Raw genomic sequence first — 15,641 nt, forward strand, 5'->3', positions numbered from 1 at the left:
CATAAAACAACTGTTTCAGATACTGGACAGCAGATCAGGTCAATTTTATCAGAAATAAAAAGGCCCTAAATATATATGCACTTAATAACAGAGCTTCAAAATGTATAAAGTAACTACTAACAGAACGGAAAGGAGAAAAAGACAAATCTAAAATTATAGTTGAAGATTTCAATATTCCTCCCTCAGCAACTGATAAAAGAAGTAGACTAAAAATCAGAAAGATAAGAAACCTAAATACAGTATCAACAAACTTGATCTAATTGTCTTTTATAGAACACTATATTCAACTTCAACAAAATATTTATTTTATTTTTATTTTTATTTTTATTTATTACCGAGAAACAGAGAGAGTGTGAGCATAAGAGGAGCAGAGATAGGAGGAGACACAGAATCCGAAGCAGGCTCCAGACTCTGAGCTGTTAGCACAGAGCCCCATGCAGAGCTTGAACTCACAAACTGCGAGATTATGACCTGAGCCGAAGTCAGATGCTTAACTGACTGAGCCACCCAGGCACCCCAAGATATTTTTTTTTGAGAATACTTATTTTCAAGTATACACATTCATTTTAAGTTTTTTTCAACATTCAATAAGATAAACCATATGCTGGGACATAAAACAGGTCTCAGCGGATTTAGGACCAAATAATATATTCTCTGAAAATTAAATAAAAAATTGATAATAGTAAGATAGTTGGAACCGACCTAAATAGTTGATAATTGAACAACAAAAGAAATCATAAAGGAAATTGGGAAATATGTTTAACTGATTGAAATAATACTATTTAAATTTGTGGCATACAGTTAACATGGAAATTTAAAGCTTTAAGTGTTCATATTAGAAAAGAGGAGGGGTGACAGGATGGCTCAGTTGGTTCAGTGTCCAATTTCGGCTCATGTCATGATCTCATGGTTCATGGGTTCCAGCCCCACATCTATCTCTGTGCTGACAGCTTGGAGCCTGGAGCCTGCTTCGGATTCTTTGTCTCCCTCTCTCTCTCTCTCTCTGCCCCTCCCCTGCTCACACACAAGCTCTCTCTCTCTCTCTCTCAAAAATAAATAAACATTAAAAAAAATTTTTTAAATAAAAGATGAGAAGTCTCAAGTCATGACCTCAGCTCCACCTTTCAGGAGCCAGAAAAATAAAAGTTAATAGAAAAACTGCTTCTTCTACTCATAACACTTCTGACACTACCTGGAGTTAGCCCACAGCTTAAGGGCTCAGTGCAAGACTGTCCCTCACTTCAGACTCCAGTCACAAGTCTGGGCCTCTTCTACTTCTTACCAACTGGCTGTAAATCAGGAATTGCCACAACCTCTTTCTTGGGTCTAATAATTTGCTAGAATGGCTCACAGAACTCACGAAAGTGGTTTACTTGCTATTATCAATTTATTATAAAGGATACAATTCAGAAAGAGCCAAATGAAAAAGATGCATAGGAAAAAGTATGTGGGGAGGAGTGCAGAGTTTCCATGACTTTTCGGGGTGCATCATCCTCCCAGGACCTCTATGTATTTACCAATTGGAAAGCTCTCCAAATCCCTTTGTTTAGGTTTTCATGGAGGTGCCAGCATATAGACATAATCGATTAAATCATTGGCCACTGGTGATGAACTTAATCTCTAGCCCTTCTCTCCCTAGAGCTCAGAGCTGAAAATTCTAATCCTCTTGTCATATTGTTAGTTCCTCTCAGAACCTGCCCTTTTCCTCTAAGAGGCATCTCATTAGCAAAAACTCAGATGTGGTTGAAAGGGGGCTTCATTATCATAAACTCAGGTATGGGGGTGTCTGGTTGGCTCAGTCAGTAGAGCATGCAACTCTTGATCTTGTGGTTGTAAATGTGAGCCACACGTTGGGTGTAGGGATTATCTAAAAATAAAATCTTTTAGGGCCACCTGGGTAGCTCAGTTGGTTAAGTGTCTGACTCTTGATTTTGGCTCAGGTCATGATCTCACAGTTCATGAGTTCAAGCCCTGCATCAAACTCTGTGTTTTTACAGAGCCTGCTTGGGATTCTCTCTCTCCCTCTCTCTCTGCCCCTCCCGTGCTCACTTGCATGCACACACACACTCTCTCTCTCTCTCTCTCTCAAAATAAACAAATAAACTTTTAAAACATCTTTTATTTTATTTTTTTAATTAAAAAAATTTTTTTAATGTTTATTTATTTTTGAGAGAGAAAGAGTGTGTGCAGCGTAGGAGCAGAGAGAGAGGGAGGCAGAGAATCCAAAGTAAGCTCCAGGCTCTGAGCTGTCAGCACAGAGCCCAAGGCGGGGCTCGGACCCATGAGTGGTGAGATCATGGAAGTCAGATGCTTAACCAACTGAGTCACCCAGGCACCCCAATAAAATCAGCAACTTTGATGAAATGAATAAATTATTTGAAGGAGGCAAATTACCAAAATTGATACAAGGAGAAATAATGGATGTGGATATCTCTTAAATAAATTGAAGGAAATTGAATTTGTATATTAAAATATTTCCACAAAGAAAATTCCAGGCCTTGTTGGCTTCCCTGGTGTTTCTTTATTGTTCTTTCTTTTTTTTTTTTTTTTAAGTTTATTTTAATTTATTTTTGAGAAAGATGCAGAGAGCAAGTGGCAGAGGGGCAGAGAGAAGGAGACAGAATCCCAAGCAGGCTCCACACTACCAACACAGAGCCCTATGCGGAGCTCAAACCCATGAACTGTGAGATCATGACCTGAGCTGAAATCAGGAGTCCAACACTTAACCAAACTAAGCCACCCAGGCACTCCCTCCCTGGAATTTCTAACAAACATGTAAGGAAAAAAGAAAATCAATCTTTTAGAAAATAGAGGAAGAGAGAACACTTTCCAACTCATTTATAAAGCAACGTAACACTGACACCAAAATCAAACAAGTACAATATAAGGAAAAAAAAAAAGGACTAAAATTCTTCCTTAACATAAATGTCAAAATCCTTAATAAAATATTAACCAATCAAATCCAAAACAAAACATAAAAAGGATCAAGTGATATTTAATCTCAGGAATGTAAGGTTGATTTCACATTCAAACATCAGTTAATATAATTCACATTAACATAATAAAGAAGGAAAATCCTAAGAACAACTGAGATCAGTTGTTATGGGAAAAACATTTAACAAAATTTAACATCTGCTCGAGCAAAGAGAAAGGGAAGAAACCTTCCTCAGTGTAATAAAAGTTATGTATATAAAACCTGTAACTAACATCATAATGGGAAAAAGCTGAATGTTTTCCCTCCAGTACAGGAAAAAAAGCAAGGATGTCCATTCACTCTCACTACTTCTGTTCAACATTGTCACATGTCCTAGTCAGTGCAATAAGGCAAGAAAAAATAATAAAAGGCATAAACATTGGGAAGGAAGAAGTAAGACTATCTTTATCCGTAGATGTTATGATTGCCTATCTGGGAAATCCTAAGGAATATAAAAAAAGAAGGAAGAAAAGAAGGAACAAATGAAATTAGGAAACCTACTAGAATAAATTAAGTGAATTTAGCAAAGTCTCCGAATACAAGATCAAGATAGAAAAACAAACTGTACTTCTGTACATTAGCAAAGCCAAGTGGAAAATGATATTTAAAAACAATACTATTTATAACGCATCAAAAAAACAAAATACATAGAAATAAATTTAATGAATGACGTGTAATACTGGTATAAAACATTACAGACAGAAATTGAAGAAGATCTAAATAAATGGAGAGTTTATCCTCATGTATTGAAAGACTTAATATTATTAAGATATCAATATTCCTCTGATATATAGATTTAACACAATCCCAATTAAAATCCAAGTAGACATTTTTTGTACAAGTTGAATCCTTTGATATTGATGTAGGATCAACAAATACCAAAATGCAACAAGTAAGAGGCAGACTTATATCTGTTGAACCTACTACAGAGAACAACTCTTAATTTCCCTGGAGGAGATGAGTTGCTAAAAGTAACAGGAATTCTATTAGAAAAGTATATTATGTATAATAATCTCAGGTATTAATTCCAATCAAACTTAAGATAAAAAGAGGGGCACCTGGTTGGCTCAGTCAGTCAAGTGTCCAACTTTTGGTTTCAGCTCAGGTCAAGATCCCATGGTTTGTGAGTCCGAACCCTGCCGGCTCATGGAACCTGCTTGAGATTCTCTTTCTCTGTCTCTCCCTTTGCCTCTCACCCACTCGTTCTCTCTGTCTCTCTCTTAAAAATAAAATAAAAACTTAAAAATAATTAAAATAAGATAAAAAGTATTACAATACTGTAATAAAGAAATTATGTTTTCCTTTGTTTCTCATGTCTATTTAATAAGTACCAAATCAGGTAAAGCCCTGGTAAAATACCAGATAATGCCACTTTATTATTATTGTTGTTGTTTTAAGAACAGGACAATCAAGAATTTTAGTGGTGTACCTCTTCCAGGTTGTACATATCTTATGGAATAGAAAAAGTCTGTACCAAATAAAAGGCACTATCAGATGGAACAAGGAAACTGGAAGAGTGCTGGGAGTCGTTCAAAAGAATAAAAGGATTATTAACTAAGTGGAATTTAAGTGAAAACAAAACAAAAAAGAATAAAAGAATTTAAATAACACTTGAATATCATACAATCTTCAAATATTTTATAAATATTTTAAATGCTTTTACAGCTAAGAACATACTTTTAAAAATTTTTTTTTAATGTTTATTTATTTTTGAGAGACAGAGACAGAGCATGAGCGGAGGAGGGGTAGAGAGAGAGGGAGACAGAATCCGAAGCAGGCTCCAGGCTCTGAGCTGTTAGCACAGAGACTGACGTGGAGCTGGAACTCATGAGCCGTGAAATCATGACCTGAGCCTAAATTGCACGCTTAACTGACTGAGTCACCCAGGTGCCCCAAGAACATACTTTTAATCATGTAAGGGTAAGAAGAGCTTTTAAAACAATGGGTCAGATATTTCATTAAGAACTCACTTCAGGAAGCCTGAGCATTCTAGGAAATAAAAGAGACTTCAGGTTATGTGATTAGCAAAGAGCAGATATCAGAGTATGTATAGTGTGTGTCGTATGACAGGATGTGTTACGTAACTCAGTAACCATGGCAAGTAAAGAAGCAGGCGGAGAGGTAACTTCATAATTCTAAACTAACAGAATTCTTAGAAGAATACAAAGCAGTGAATGGTTTGCTAACGAAACAAAGTTGGATGATGCTAATGCAAGATGCATGGCTGTCTTAATAGCTCATGTTACATTTCTATTGTACATAAAATAAGAGGAGACTTGCTAATTTGTATTTTTAAGATTTAAAAGAAAGAACACTACCAGAAAAAAATCTGTTCCTCTTCCAATTCTTCCCCTTAAAATGGCCATCTCCACCCTAAAATCAGAAACCAAGCCAGTAAGACCAGAAATAAGAACTTAATTACATGCTGCCAAAACCTTGACTGTATTAACGTTAAATTATATGTAATAATATGTTTTATATAAACTACTAAATGATAAACATGCAGGTCAAGCCAAAAGATTTGCTTCAGTGCTGTCCTCAATTTCCATCCTCTTAAATGACCTTCATGATATGTTTAAATGCTGTTCCAGAATATTTAGTGTGGAACCAAATCTTATTTCATGCTTATCAAGTGTAATTGTTTGCTCAGAAATGTTTGGTGCTATTAGACATTGGGATCTCGTTTTATTACACAATTAGAAACTTTTCCTTCTATAATTATAAAGTTCTGAACCAAAGCTAAGAATGACCATTGATTATACATGACTAAGACAACACAACATCAAATAAAATTATCTGACTTAATGTAAGTTGCAGTTTTATTAGAATGTACCAGTCGGGCAATTTCTATAACTTAGTGTTTAAATTAAGAAAACATGAATAATTTAAAGACTAATAAATTTTTAAAAATTTAGGTGAATATACACATAACTACACAAGATTTATGGTGTATCTGTAGGATTCTCTAGTCAGCATTTGTTGTGCGTGTAATGTTAATAAAAAGGATTTTTTTTTTAACCATACAATGATGATGGGATTCCCTGAATTTTCAGCTGCTGCATTTTCTACTCTACACCTGGCAGGTTCTTCTTCCTTTCAGTTTGTGCATTTCCTGTATTCTAAAAAGTAAATAGAAACAGGACCTTAACTGAGGAAATGGTGAGTCTTTGGCTAAGGAAATATAGCCACAGATAAGTACTTATACTTTGCACCTGGGGTTTGTTTTATACGGGACACTCTTTAGCATAAAGTATTCCTCATGATCATCATGAAACAGAACTGAAGGTGGCTTTTGTATGGGCTCTTTTCTCTCTTGCCTAACTCATCAGCAGTAATTTAGAGTTTCTCTTAGATTATGTTGTCTATTCAATATATGTATGTTGAGATAGATAGATAGATAGATAGATAGATAGATAGATAGATAGATATGTAGATATATAGATATATGTGTGTGTCAATATGTACACTAGTTCAGCATACATTTAAGATGCCTGAAGGAGTTGAATGTACAACTGGGAAGCACATGGATCTGACTAGATAATTCAAAAACAAGTCAATGGCACAGCCAGGAACAGAACAAGAAAGTTGCTATATCCTATCTTGCATTTTTAAAACCATGTCATACTCTATTGTGCCCTAAAATAATAAACTACCAATTCAAAGTTTAGTTTCTTAATTCTGACATTAACATATTATGAATGGGCACATATTGTGAATGGGCAGCACAAATAAACGACAACCATCACTGATTACTTCTCTAATAACTATAACTGTTTCAAGATCACTCTTGAGAAGGTCAACTTTTAAGCGTTCTACACCACAGGAGCAAGAAGGGATTTTCCCTTTCTATTTATTTAAATGAAATCTTTAAATGAACGAATTAAGAGTTCCTTTCTTCCTGCATTGGAATATAATTTTAGTTCCAGAGGCTCTCATGGGACAGTGGGATAAATACATGCAGCACGTTACTAGGAGCCAAAAACAGGGAACTAATTTAGTCAGTCATTTGAAGAATGTGCAAAGGGTGTGCTACTCAACAAGCTGCGACATCAGTAAGTCACCAAAGTTTAAAACTTTAAGGCCACCTCACTACTTTCTACGGTGAACTAAAAAGTGACCATTAGTGACTTTCTTGTTCTATCTAGAAAACATCTCTTTTCTGCAAAGTGGATTGTGGAGTTCTTAACAAGTTCTAAGCTAAAAATAAGGCCTAAGCATCACTTTGAAGATATATCTAACAGTATTTGATAGCTCTTTAATCCAAATGATGTAGCGATTGAACAGACTTGGTGAAAACACCTTCTTACATGGTTTCAAAGTCTCTCTATTTTGCTAATTTCTTCAAATTTCCTTAATAAGTATGTGCTAATTTCATCATGAATTTAAAAATATAATCAATTTTATTTATAACATGAGAAACTGATTTAATGAAGTTGCTCACCTTACAAATGTGTAGCATAGAAGGCCATTTCTATGATTTAATTCAGTGGGTGCTGAGCACCATACCCTTTTCTAAAAGAATACCTTTAGAGAGTATACATTTGGATACTGAGGATCTTGAAGATTTCCAAATAAATTCAAGACTCTCTCTGGGAGATAGGGGTTGGGATATTTCAACAATATTATCTGATAGCTAGCTGAGAACAAATCTTTGTAAAAATAGAACTATTGGTGGAAAGGAAAGATGGCAGAATAAACTGAAGAGAAAACAGGAAGAAAGGAGCCCAGCATTACACAATACACACAGCATACATAATATTTTCCCTGGGTATCGTATATTCTAATCACTCAACGTTCAAATGAGGGTTAGTATTAATTACCCCAAAAAATAACTTTTAAAAACTTTTATTAATATGTTAGGTTAAGAGAATATAAATCTGTTTCTAAGGTTCAAAGATTACAGAATTTTGAATGTTTATGTAACTTTTAGTAATAACTAAATTTACACACCAAGTCAAGGGTTCCAAACAGCACTCCTTACTAAAACTATAAACAAAAAAGGTTTTTTTGATCCTTATTACGTAAAGTTGGTATTTTAGATGAATCTGTTTTCTTTGATTCCCTTTTCAGCACTTTTATCTGTTTAACTTTTGCAAAAATATATACAACAGTGACAACTTGTTATTCCTACCTTGAAATTTTACTTTCCTTTTTAAGAGTTTCTTTTTTTTTTTTTCAACATTTATTTATTTTTGGGACAGAGAGAGACACAGCATGAACGGGGGAGGGGCAGAGAGAGAGGGAGACACAGAATCAGAAACAGGCTCCAGGCTCTGAGCCATCAGCCCAGAGCCCGACGCGGGGCTCGAACTCACGGAGCGCGAGATCGTGACCTGGCTGAAGTCGGACGCTTAACCGACTGCGCCACCCAGGCGCCCCAAGAGTTTCAAATAGAAATTGTGATATCCACTAGAGTCAGTTTCTCAATATATTAAAATGGAACTTAATAAATCATCAGCTATAGTGGTAAAACATGCCAATCATAAATGATTTGTTTTACCACTTTACAGATAGCCTTACAGGTATTAAAAGAAGACATTTATTTTTTAAATTCTGCATATTAAGTGGATCAGATAATTCCTCTTGAATTATATTCAAGTACTATATTCTTGCTATTATAATAACTTTTCACAAGGTGTCACTGTTCTTCAAAGAAACAAAACATTTACTCTGTAAAAAAAAAAAAAAATGTGTTTCATTTTAAGAGCTCAATACATGTTATAAATCTTAATCTACTGTATCTTCGGATGCCAGAAGCACATATATCATTCCTGCTATTATATGGGCAAAAATCATGGAGAAACAAAGGAAACTGATTTACTCCAGGTCATATACGGAACCAAAATCACTTTCCTCAAATATTGTACGAACATTTCAACAATACTGAGCTACTGAAAAATTTGTCTTTTAAAGTTTTCTTAATCCTTCTTTAAAAGTATCTCCTTGAGGGCGCCTGGGTGGCGCAGTCGGTTAAGCGTCCGACTTCAGCCAGGTCACGATCTCGCGGTCCGGGAGTTCGAGCCCCGCGTCGGGCTCTGGGCTGATGGCTCAGAGCCTGGAGCCTGTTTCCGATTCTGTGTCTCCCTCTCTCTCTGGCCCTCCCCCCGTTCATGCTCTGTCTCTCTCTGTCCCAAAAATAAATAAATGTTGAAAAAAAAATTTTTTTTAATAAATAAATTTAAAAAAATAAAAGTATCTCCTTTAAGACTTACCTCTTCTTTGACTATGAGAAAAGAAATTCTCATCAGCTGAAAATATTTTTCAAAGCAATCTATTTTCTATCTAAATTATATTATAAATGTAAGCTATCTTACAAAAAAAAAGGTCTTGTAAAAGATAACATCTGGAAATTTGTAAAGCTGTGCAACAGATATGTACCTTCCGTTCCCTTCATCTCCTTGGGCTGTATCGTGAAAGGCAGTTCTGGGAAATGGAATTCCTTCGTGTCAGATCTGGAAAAATTCAGCTTTCTTTTGTTTCCATTTGCTATTTGGTCATTTTGACCTGTTCGCTCATTAAATATACCCTTCTCCATTTGGCTCTAAACAAACAAATAAGTAAGAGTTAATTTTAAAAAAGATGTGTAACTATTTTTTGAATCATAAGCCTAAAATTGCCAGCCATTTGGAAGGTAATAAGATAGTCATAAAAGGTCTACATTTGCAAGGTTATTTAATAATTAAGAAGTAGAATAGAATACCATTAAACACATAAACAGATCGAATTCCAATAAAAGTTTCATGAAGCAAACTTTTAAAGATATATTGGATAATCTGAGAATACTAGTGTTGATCATGAGAAGCATAATCTTAACTTTTAATTTATAATCCTACTCATTGTACTCTGACTTTGACAAACTGCTTCAGTTCATTTTATTAATAATTTATTTTCCATTTACAAAATGATGTACTCTGGACACATTGAAAACCTGAGAACCCAGAACTCTAGAAATGTGTTACCTATTTTCACTCATTTGGCAAGAGATGACAAAAAATCTGCTAAGTTAATGAACACTCTACCACAATGTAATATGTAGTATGCCACTGTGTGAATATATATTAATGTGCTTAATGACTTGCTTGCTCTTAGATTTGTGTTGTTTTCATTTTTTATTATTATAAATAACATTATGTTTCAATTTTTAATAAGCTACTTCCCTATGTAAAACAGTAAGGCAATGAACTACACTGATTGCATTTTTCTTAAAAAAAAATTTTTTTTAATGTTTATTTATTTTTGCGAGAGGGAGAGTGTGTGAGCAGGGGAGGGGCAGAGAGAGAGGGAGACACAGAATCTGAAGCAGGCTCCAGGCTCTGAGCTGCCAGCACAGAGCCTGATGTGGGGCTCAAACTCGTGAACCGCAAGATCACGACCTGAGCTGAGGCTGGATGCCGTACCTACTGACCCACCCAGGTGCCCCACTGATTATATTTTTCTAGTGAAAAGTTTGATGTGTCTATTTTGTAATTGCCTTTAATCTATAAATAAGATATTAAAAACACTTTGGGGGCAGTAAAAGACCAAAAAGTCTTGTGCCTTTTTTTTTTTAAGATTCTATTTTTTTTTTAAACTGATCTCTACACACTACGTAGCGCTCGAACGTATGAACCAGAGGATCAAGAGTCACATGCTCTTCGGACTGAGCTAGCCAGGCACCCAAGTCTGGTGACTTTTAAGGGTGAAAATCTTAACTTTTTTTGTGCAAGTCACACATTAAATACAGAAATCAAATTATAAGAAATTAACGAAAACTGAAAGCACTAAGGAAATGATGGCCTATTTTCATCTCAGGAGGGGAAAAAAAAAAGCTAAAAGCACATTTTTTAAAATGTTGGAGCCCTAAATATAGAAAAAAGGATTGAATGGGGAGGGAGTCAAGGATAAAGTTTAAAAGAGGCCATATTTTAATGACTAGGTTCTTGCCTTACTTGAGTGGGACCTAATCCTCTTGCCTGCTATTAGACATAACCTGTACAATAGATTGTGAAGAAGTATGTCTCTTTTTCGCTCTTTCAGTCAACCTATTATTTAAAAATGAAGGCAAAGTTATTAGAACTCCCCATAAGCACTTCTGTTTTAGCTTCAGTAATGAAGTGATATCATGGCAGTCTACAGTTTGAACACTGAGTGACAAAATGCAATCACATTGTGTAAATGCCAATTGATAGAAGTTGGTGAAAACAGAGCAGAGAACAACTTGCTCATGGCTAACATCAGTGGTAACAACCATGTTGTGGGCTCACTCCAGCTGGCCTACTTGGTTTCTTGTATTTGTTCTAAATCTGGATCTCTTAACTACTGGTTTCTGAATTTCTGAGCTTGGTTTCCAAGGCTGGCTTACAACCATGGTTATTGCAACTAGGGTTTTGGGGTCCTCTCAAGAACAAATGGGCTCTTGCTGTCTGTAGACTGTTGTACCTTTGGACTGACACAGAAACGTCCACTGGCCCACTGCTGCAGCCATTGAGCTTTACAACTTATAGCTCAAACCAGTCTGTTAGTATGGGCTTGGGATGCTGAATGTAGTCTCCTTCCCAGATTCATGGTAGTGTCCCTAAATTTAGAGGTTTTTTTAAATTATTTTATTTTAGAGAGAAAGAAAGAACAGGAGCATGGGAGAGGACAGAGGGGGAGACAGACAGACAGACAGATAGAGAATCCTAAGCAGGCTCCACACTCAGTGTGGAGAATGGTGCAGGGCTCCATCCCATGACACTGAGATCATGACCTGAGCCGAAATCAAGAGTTGGACACCCAATCAACTGAGCCACCCAGGTGCCTCTCCCTAAATTTAAAACTATCCCTGATGCCTTACTAAATAGACCCTTGCTATATACATCACACTGCCCTTGATTAACCAGACTCATGGTACCAGTCTTTCAATCTGTATCAGTAGCTAAATCTACAACTGGCCCAATATGTTGTTTTCCTCCCCAAATACTTGATCTTCAAAGGCTATTTGACTATAAACGATTATTTTCAACTATTCTCCTCCATTTAGAACATATTCTCCTCCATTTAGAAAATCTGCTATGATACAGAAAAAAATGCTTACTTTGTTATACCAAGGCACATCAGTCCCAGAACCTAGGTCATATCACCTTTTTCTTCTTCAAATGGGAAGAAATTATCCTGAGGCTCTTGTTTTTAAAAGTGAGGTTTTTCCCAAAGGCATAAGTGGAAAATTAGACATCTATATAGGTAAGAAAAGTTAATTTCTTCTATGGCATTCTTAAGAAACACTCAGTAATGTCCTATTATTATAATTTCAATATATCCTCAAATTCAGTTTATATACAGACACTATGAACTTGATTCCTTGAAACACCTTTATATAGGAATGTTGTATCACTTAGGTTCATTTCCTTCTGTCTTTTTCTGTCACAACTCACCTTGGAGTGGGAAAGATTTGACTTGGGATTTGAAGCCACCAAATTACTGTTAGTTAGATTGATAGGTGGCATCATCATACTACCTCCAGCATGTGGATCATTTTTCATTCCATTAGAGTTAGTGCCGGGATTGACAGGGTTTGGTAGTTCACTGATTATAGATTTTGTGTCTTGAGATATAGTATGAACATTTTCAATTGCATCCTGTTGACAATGTCCACCTTCACACTCTGTCTTTTTTGATTCTAAGATATCTCCTTTTCCTCCTTTGACTTTAATAACTCTGACTTTGATCTCCTTGGGCCTTTTCTCTTTTTCCATTTCCTGGAATAGGAAATATCCAAACATCCAAAATCTGAGTCAGAAGAACAGTTATTTTTATCATTAGAGTGCTACTTATAATACAGTTATATTGGCCAGAAAGAGAATAGTCTTTACCTTTCCCAAAATTGGAGTACTTAACAGTGTATTGGTAGAAGTTGTTTTCCTTTCATCTTTCATAAGTTCATTTTCTTTAGAATTCTCTTTTGGCTTTATGAATGAATTGACTTTTGCTTCTTGTAGTAATTTAGCTCTCAGTTCTGGTATAAATCTGATAAAACAAGCAATTATCAACCAATAATCTTTTATTTATATAAAGTATTTTATCTTTAATGTACCAGTTAATCAATCAATTTATGTGCTAACTACAGCATAAATAAGTTATTAAAAATGCATGTGTGCCAAGAGATGGTACAATATTTATTTAATACAAATGGCTTCCTGGTAAAGATAAATCTTCCAAAATTTTTGGCATGGGAATTTACTATATAAAACTTTTAGAAAACTTTACTCAATAAAATTATTTTTTAAATTTTCATAAATGTATTATTCTTTCCAAGGAAAACCCAAACCATTTTGTCCTTTTTGTGTTTCTTCAAAGTAACAGTACTTAAAAGATGAACTAATTAGTTTCTGAAATCTTAGTCTAGAGAAATATTTTTAGTACAAAATGTAACAGAATACATCAATATTGCAGGGGGATGATTTTGGTTTTAGTTTGATTTTTTTTATGTTACTTATTTTTTAATAGAAAACCATTCACATGGCTCAAAACGTAAAAGGCTGTATTGAAAAGTCTCCTTCCTACCCTGCCCCTGAGTTGCACAGTTCCCCTCCCTGAAGCAGCTATTATTATCACTTTGGAGAAATTTTATTTTATTTATTTTTTTAAGTGGCTCTACACACAATTGGGTCTTGAACTCACCCCCCAAGTTCAAAAGTCACATCCTCCACCAACTGAGCCAGCCAGGTGTCCCCTAGTTTGTGGAAACTTTAAAATACCATTCCATGAGTAAATTCTTCCCTAGTTCAACCCAATCTTGACAGGGCTGGGCAGGGCACATGTCTAGTAAAGGGGAGTGTGAAGAGACGAAGAAAATAAACAGTGTGATTCATTTGGCTGAATAAGAAAATGTCATACTCCTGCCAAAACTCCTTTGCATTGCAGAAGGCTCTGTGAAAGGGAGAGGTCACTTATCAAAGGAAAAGGTCTTCTCCAAACATTTTCTGAGAATTCGATCATTGGAATTCAAGAACTTTCACCCCATCATGCTAAAATCCTAGTATCTAAGTATCCAGGAGAAATCAACTTGGTCTATGGAGAAGTGATATAAAGCAACTTTTTAATTCAATAACTGGCACTTTTTTCATCAATGGATTTTCAATATACCTTCTTTACATTTTTTATTTTATAGTAAAATTCTTAAAATGCTTCAAGTTCTAAGTACTCTAAAGGATTCTCTCTTCTTTGCTTTTTTCTACTATAGTATATCTTCAATGGCAGTTCCTGGAACTTTCCATGCCTAATCTTAAATTCATCACATTTTCAAATGATGTCCATATTTTCTGACCTCACATCCAAAGACCAACTGAATGACTCTGCAATTAAAGAAAAAATTCTTCTTTCAAAGCCCAAATAGAAAACAGTGGGTTTTCTTTTAAAGAAATACAGCTGATTTATAAATATACACTGTCATTATGTTACATATACAATGTTGGACACAGAAGGACTAGAGGCATGGTCCCTACGTTCCAGAAATTTCCATTTTGGTAGGGAGAATATGACAACAGGGACTGCAAAAGAGAATAAATAAAGCAGAGGGAAAAAAATCATTCGGGAAATAAATGCCAACTATAACATATAGATCAGAGAAGCTGTCAGAAGAGGAAAAACCAGACCATTCTGAGTCAGAGGTCTAAATGGGAATAAAGTTAAACAGTACTGATTGTTTATTTACTATCTTCTGGCCTATGATTGCCATTGAAAATGTGTGTAGGGGCGCCTGGGTGGCGCAGTCGGTTGGACGTCCGACTTCAGCCAGGTCACGATCTCGCGGTCCGGGAGTTCGAGCCCCGCGTCGGGCTCTGGGCTGATGGCTCAGAGCTTGGAGCCTGTTTCCGATTCTGTGTCTCCCTCTCTCTCTGCCCCTCCCCCGTTCATGCTCTGTCTCTCTCTGTCCCAAAAATAAATAAATGTTGAAAAAAAAATTAAAAAAAAAAAAAGAAAATGTGTGTAAAGAGCTTAGCATACTGCCTAGGACATAGTAACTGTAATGAATGTTAACTACAATTATTTTATTACAATTTTCATCGTAACACCTGTGAGCCTACCATATACCTAGTCAATAGCGAGGAACTCAGTAAAGTTTTTGTTAAATTGAATTTTCTGTGTGTGTAACATTAACCTATGCAGCAATTCTCATGCTACTAAAACTTCTTAATATAAAACACTATAAAGTCCATAATCACTCGACATGCTTACTTTTCTATAAATCCATCTCTAGTAAAATACTCATGATGCAAAAGATCAGTTGACGATGTCCTTTCAGCAGGATCAATTTGTAAACAAGCCTAGAAAATGAAAAAAAAAAAAAGATTCTAACATTAATAAGTTTCTAACAGGGCTCTATAAGGTAAAAATTAAATTGACCTATGTAGAAGTTAACTAATTACCCAGAGCTAAAAAGATTCTTAAGAAGATGGAATTAGACCTTAGAAATTTCTGACAGTGAGTTCTGACCATTTATTTCCCTAAGAAATTTGTACTTGTAAAGCATTATTACAGGTTAAACGTCCTATGATTCTAGCCAAAACAGAAGTCGGTTTGTTTCAGCTGCAATTAGCAGAAATTAATTTGTTCTTTTTGATCCTCTTATCAGCACCATAAGGTGAAAAGTTCATGGATTATTATTTCCCTTTTACAGTACTAGAAGCATAATTAGTGATTTACCATA

At 35.4% G+C, this 15,641-nt stretch overlaps 1 protein-coding gene across 10 annotated transcripts in view; it reads right to left on the reverse strand.

Moving 5' to 3' along the window:
- The window catches only part of CDKL3 (cyclin dependent kinase like 3), a 104,041-nt gene that overhangs the window by 50,524 nt on the left and 37,876 nt on the right, over window positions 1-15,641 (reverse strand). For 6 of the 10 annotated variants that reach the window (XR_005781330.1, XR_005781332.1, XR_005781333.1 and 3 more), the window contains exons 7-10: window positions 15,170-15,258; window positions 12,805-12,958; window positions 12,367-12,690; window positions 9,353-9,515 (exon numbers count right to left, since the gene is read on the reverse strand). Coding sequence is in view for 2 of the 10 variants with exons in the window: in XM_040444496.1 (XP_040300430.1) it covers window positions 5,328-5,347; window positions 9,353-9,515; window positions 12,367-12,690; window positions 12,805-12,958; window positions 15,170-15,258 (750 nt within the window). In the remaining 8 variants the exon portion in view is untranslated. Of the gene's footprint in view, window positions 1-5,255; window positions 5,348-9,352; window positions 9,516-12,366; window positions 12,691-12,804; window positions 12,959-15,169; window positions 15,259-15,641 lie in introns of those variants that run through there. The other 4 variants (XR_005781331.1, XM_040444496.1, XM_040444494.1 and 1 more) reach the window with 3 other exon arrangements.

The sequence above is a fragment of the Herpailurus yagouaroundi genome, unplaced genomic scaffold (genome assembly GCF_014898765.1).
Source record: "Herpailurus yagouaroundi ecotype Mexico unplaced genomic scaffold, PumYag 192, whole genome shotgun sequence".
NCBI lineage: Eukaryota > Metazoa > Chordata > Mammalia > Carnivora > Felidae > Herpailurus > Herpailurus yagouaroundi.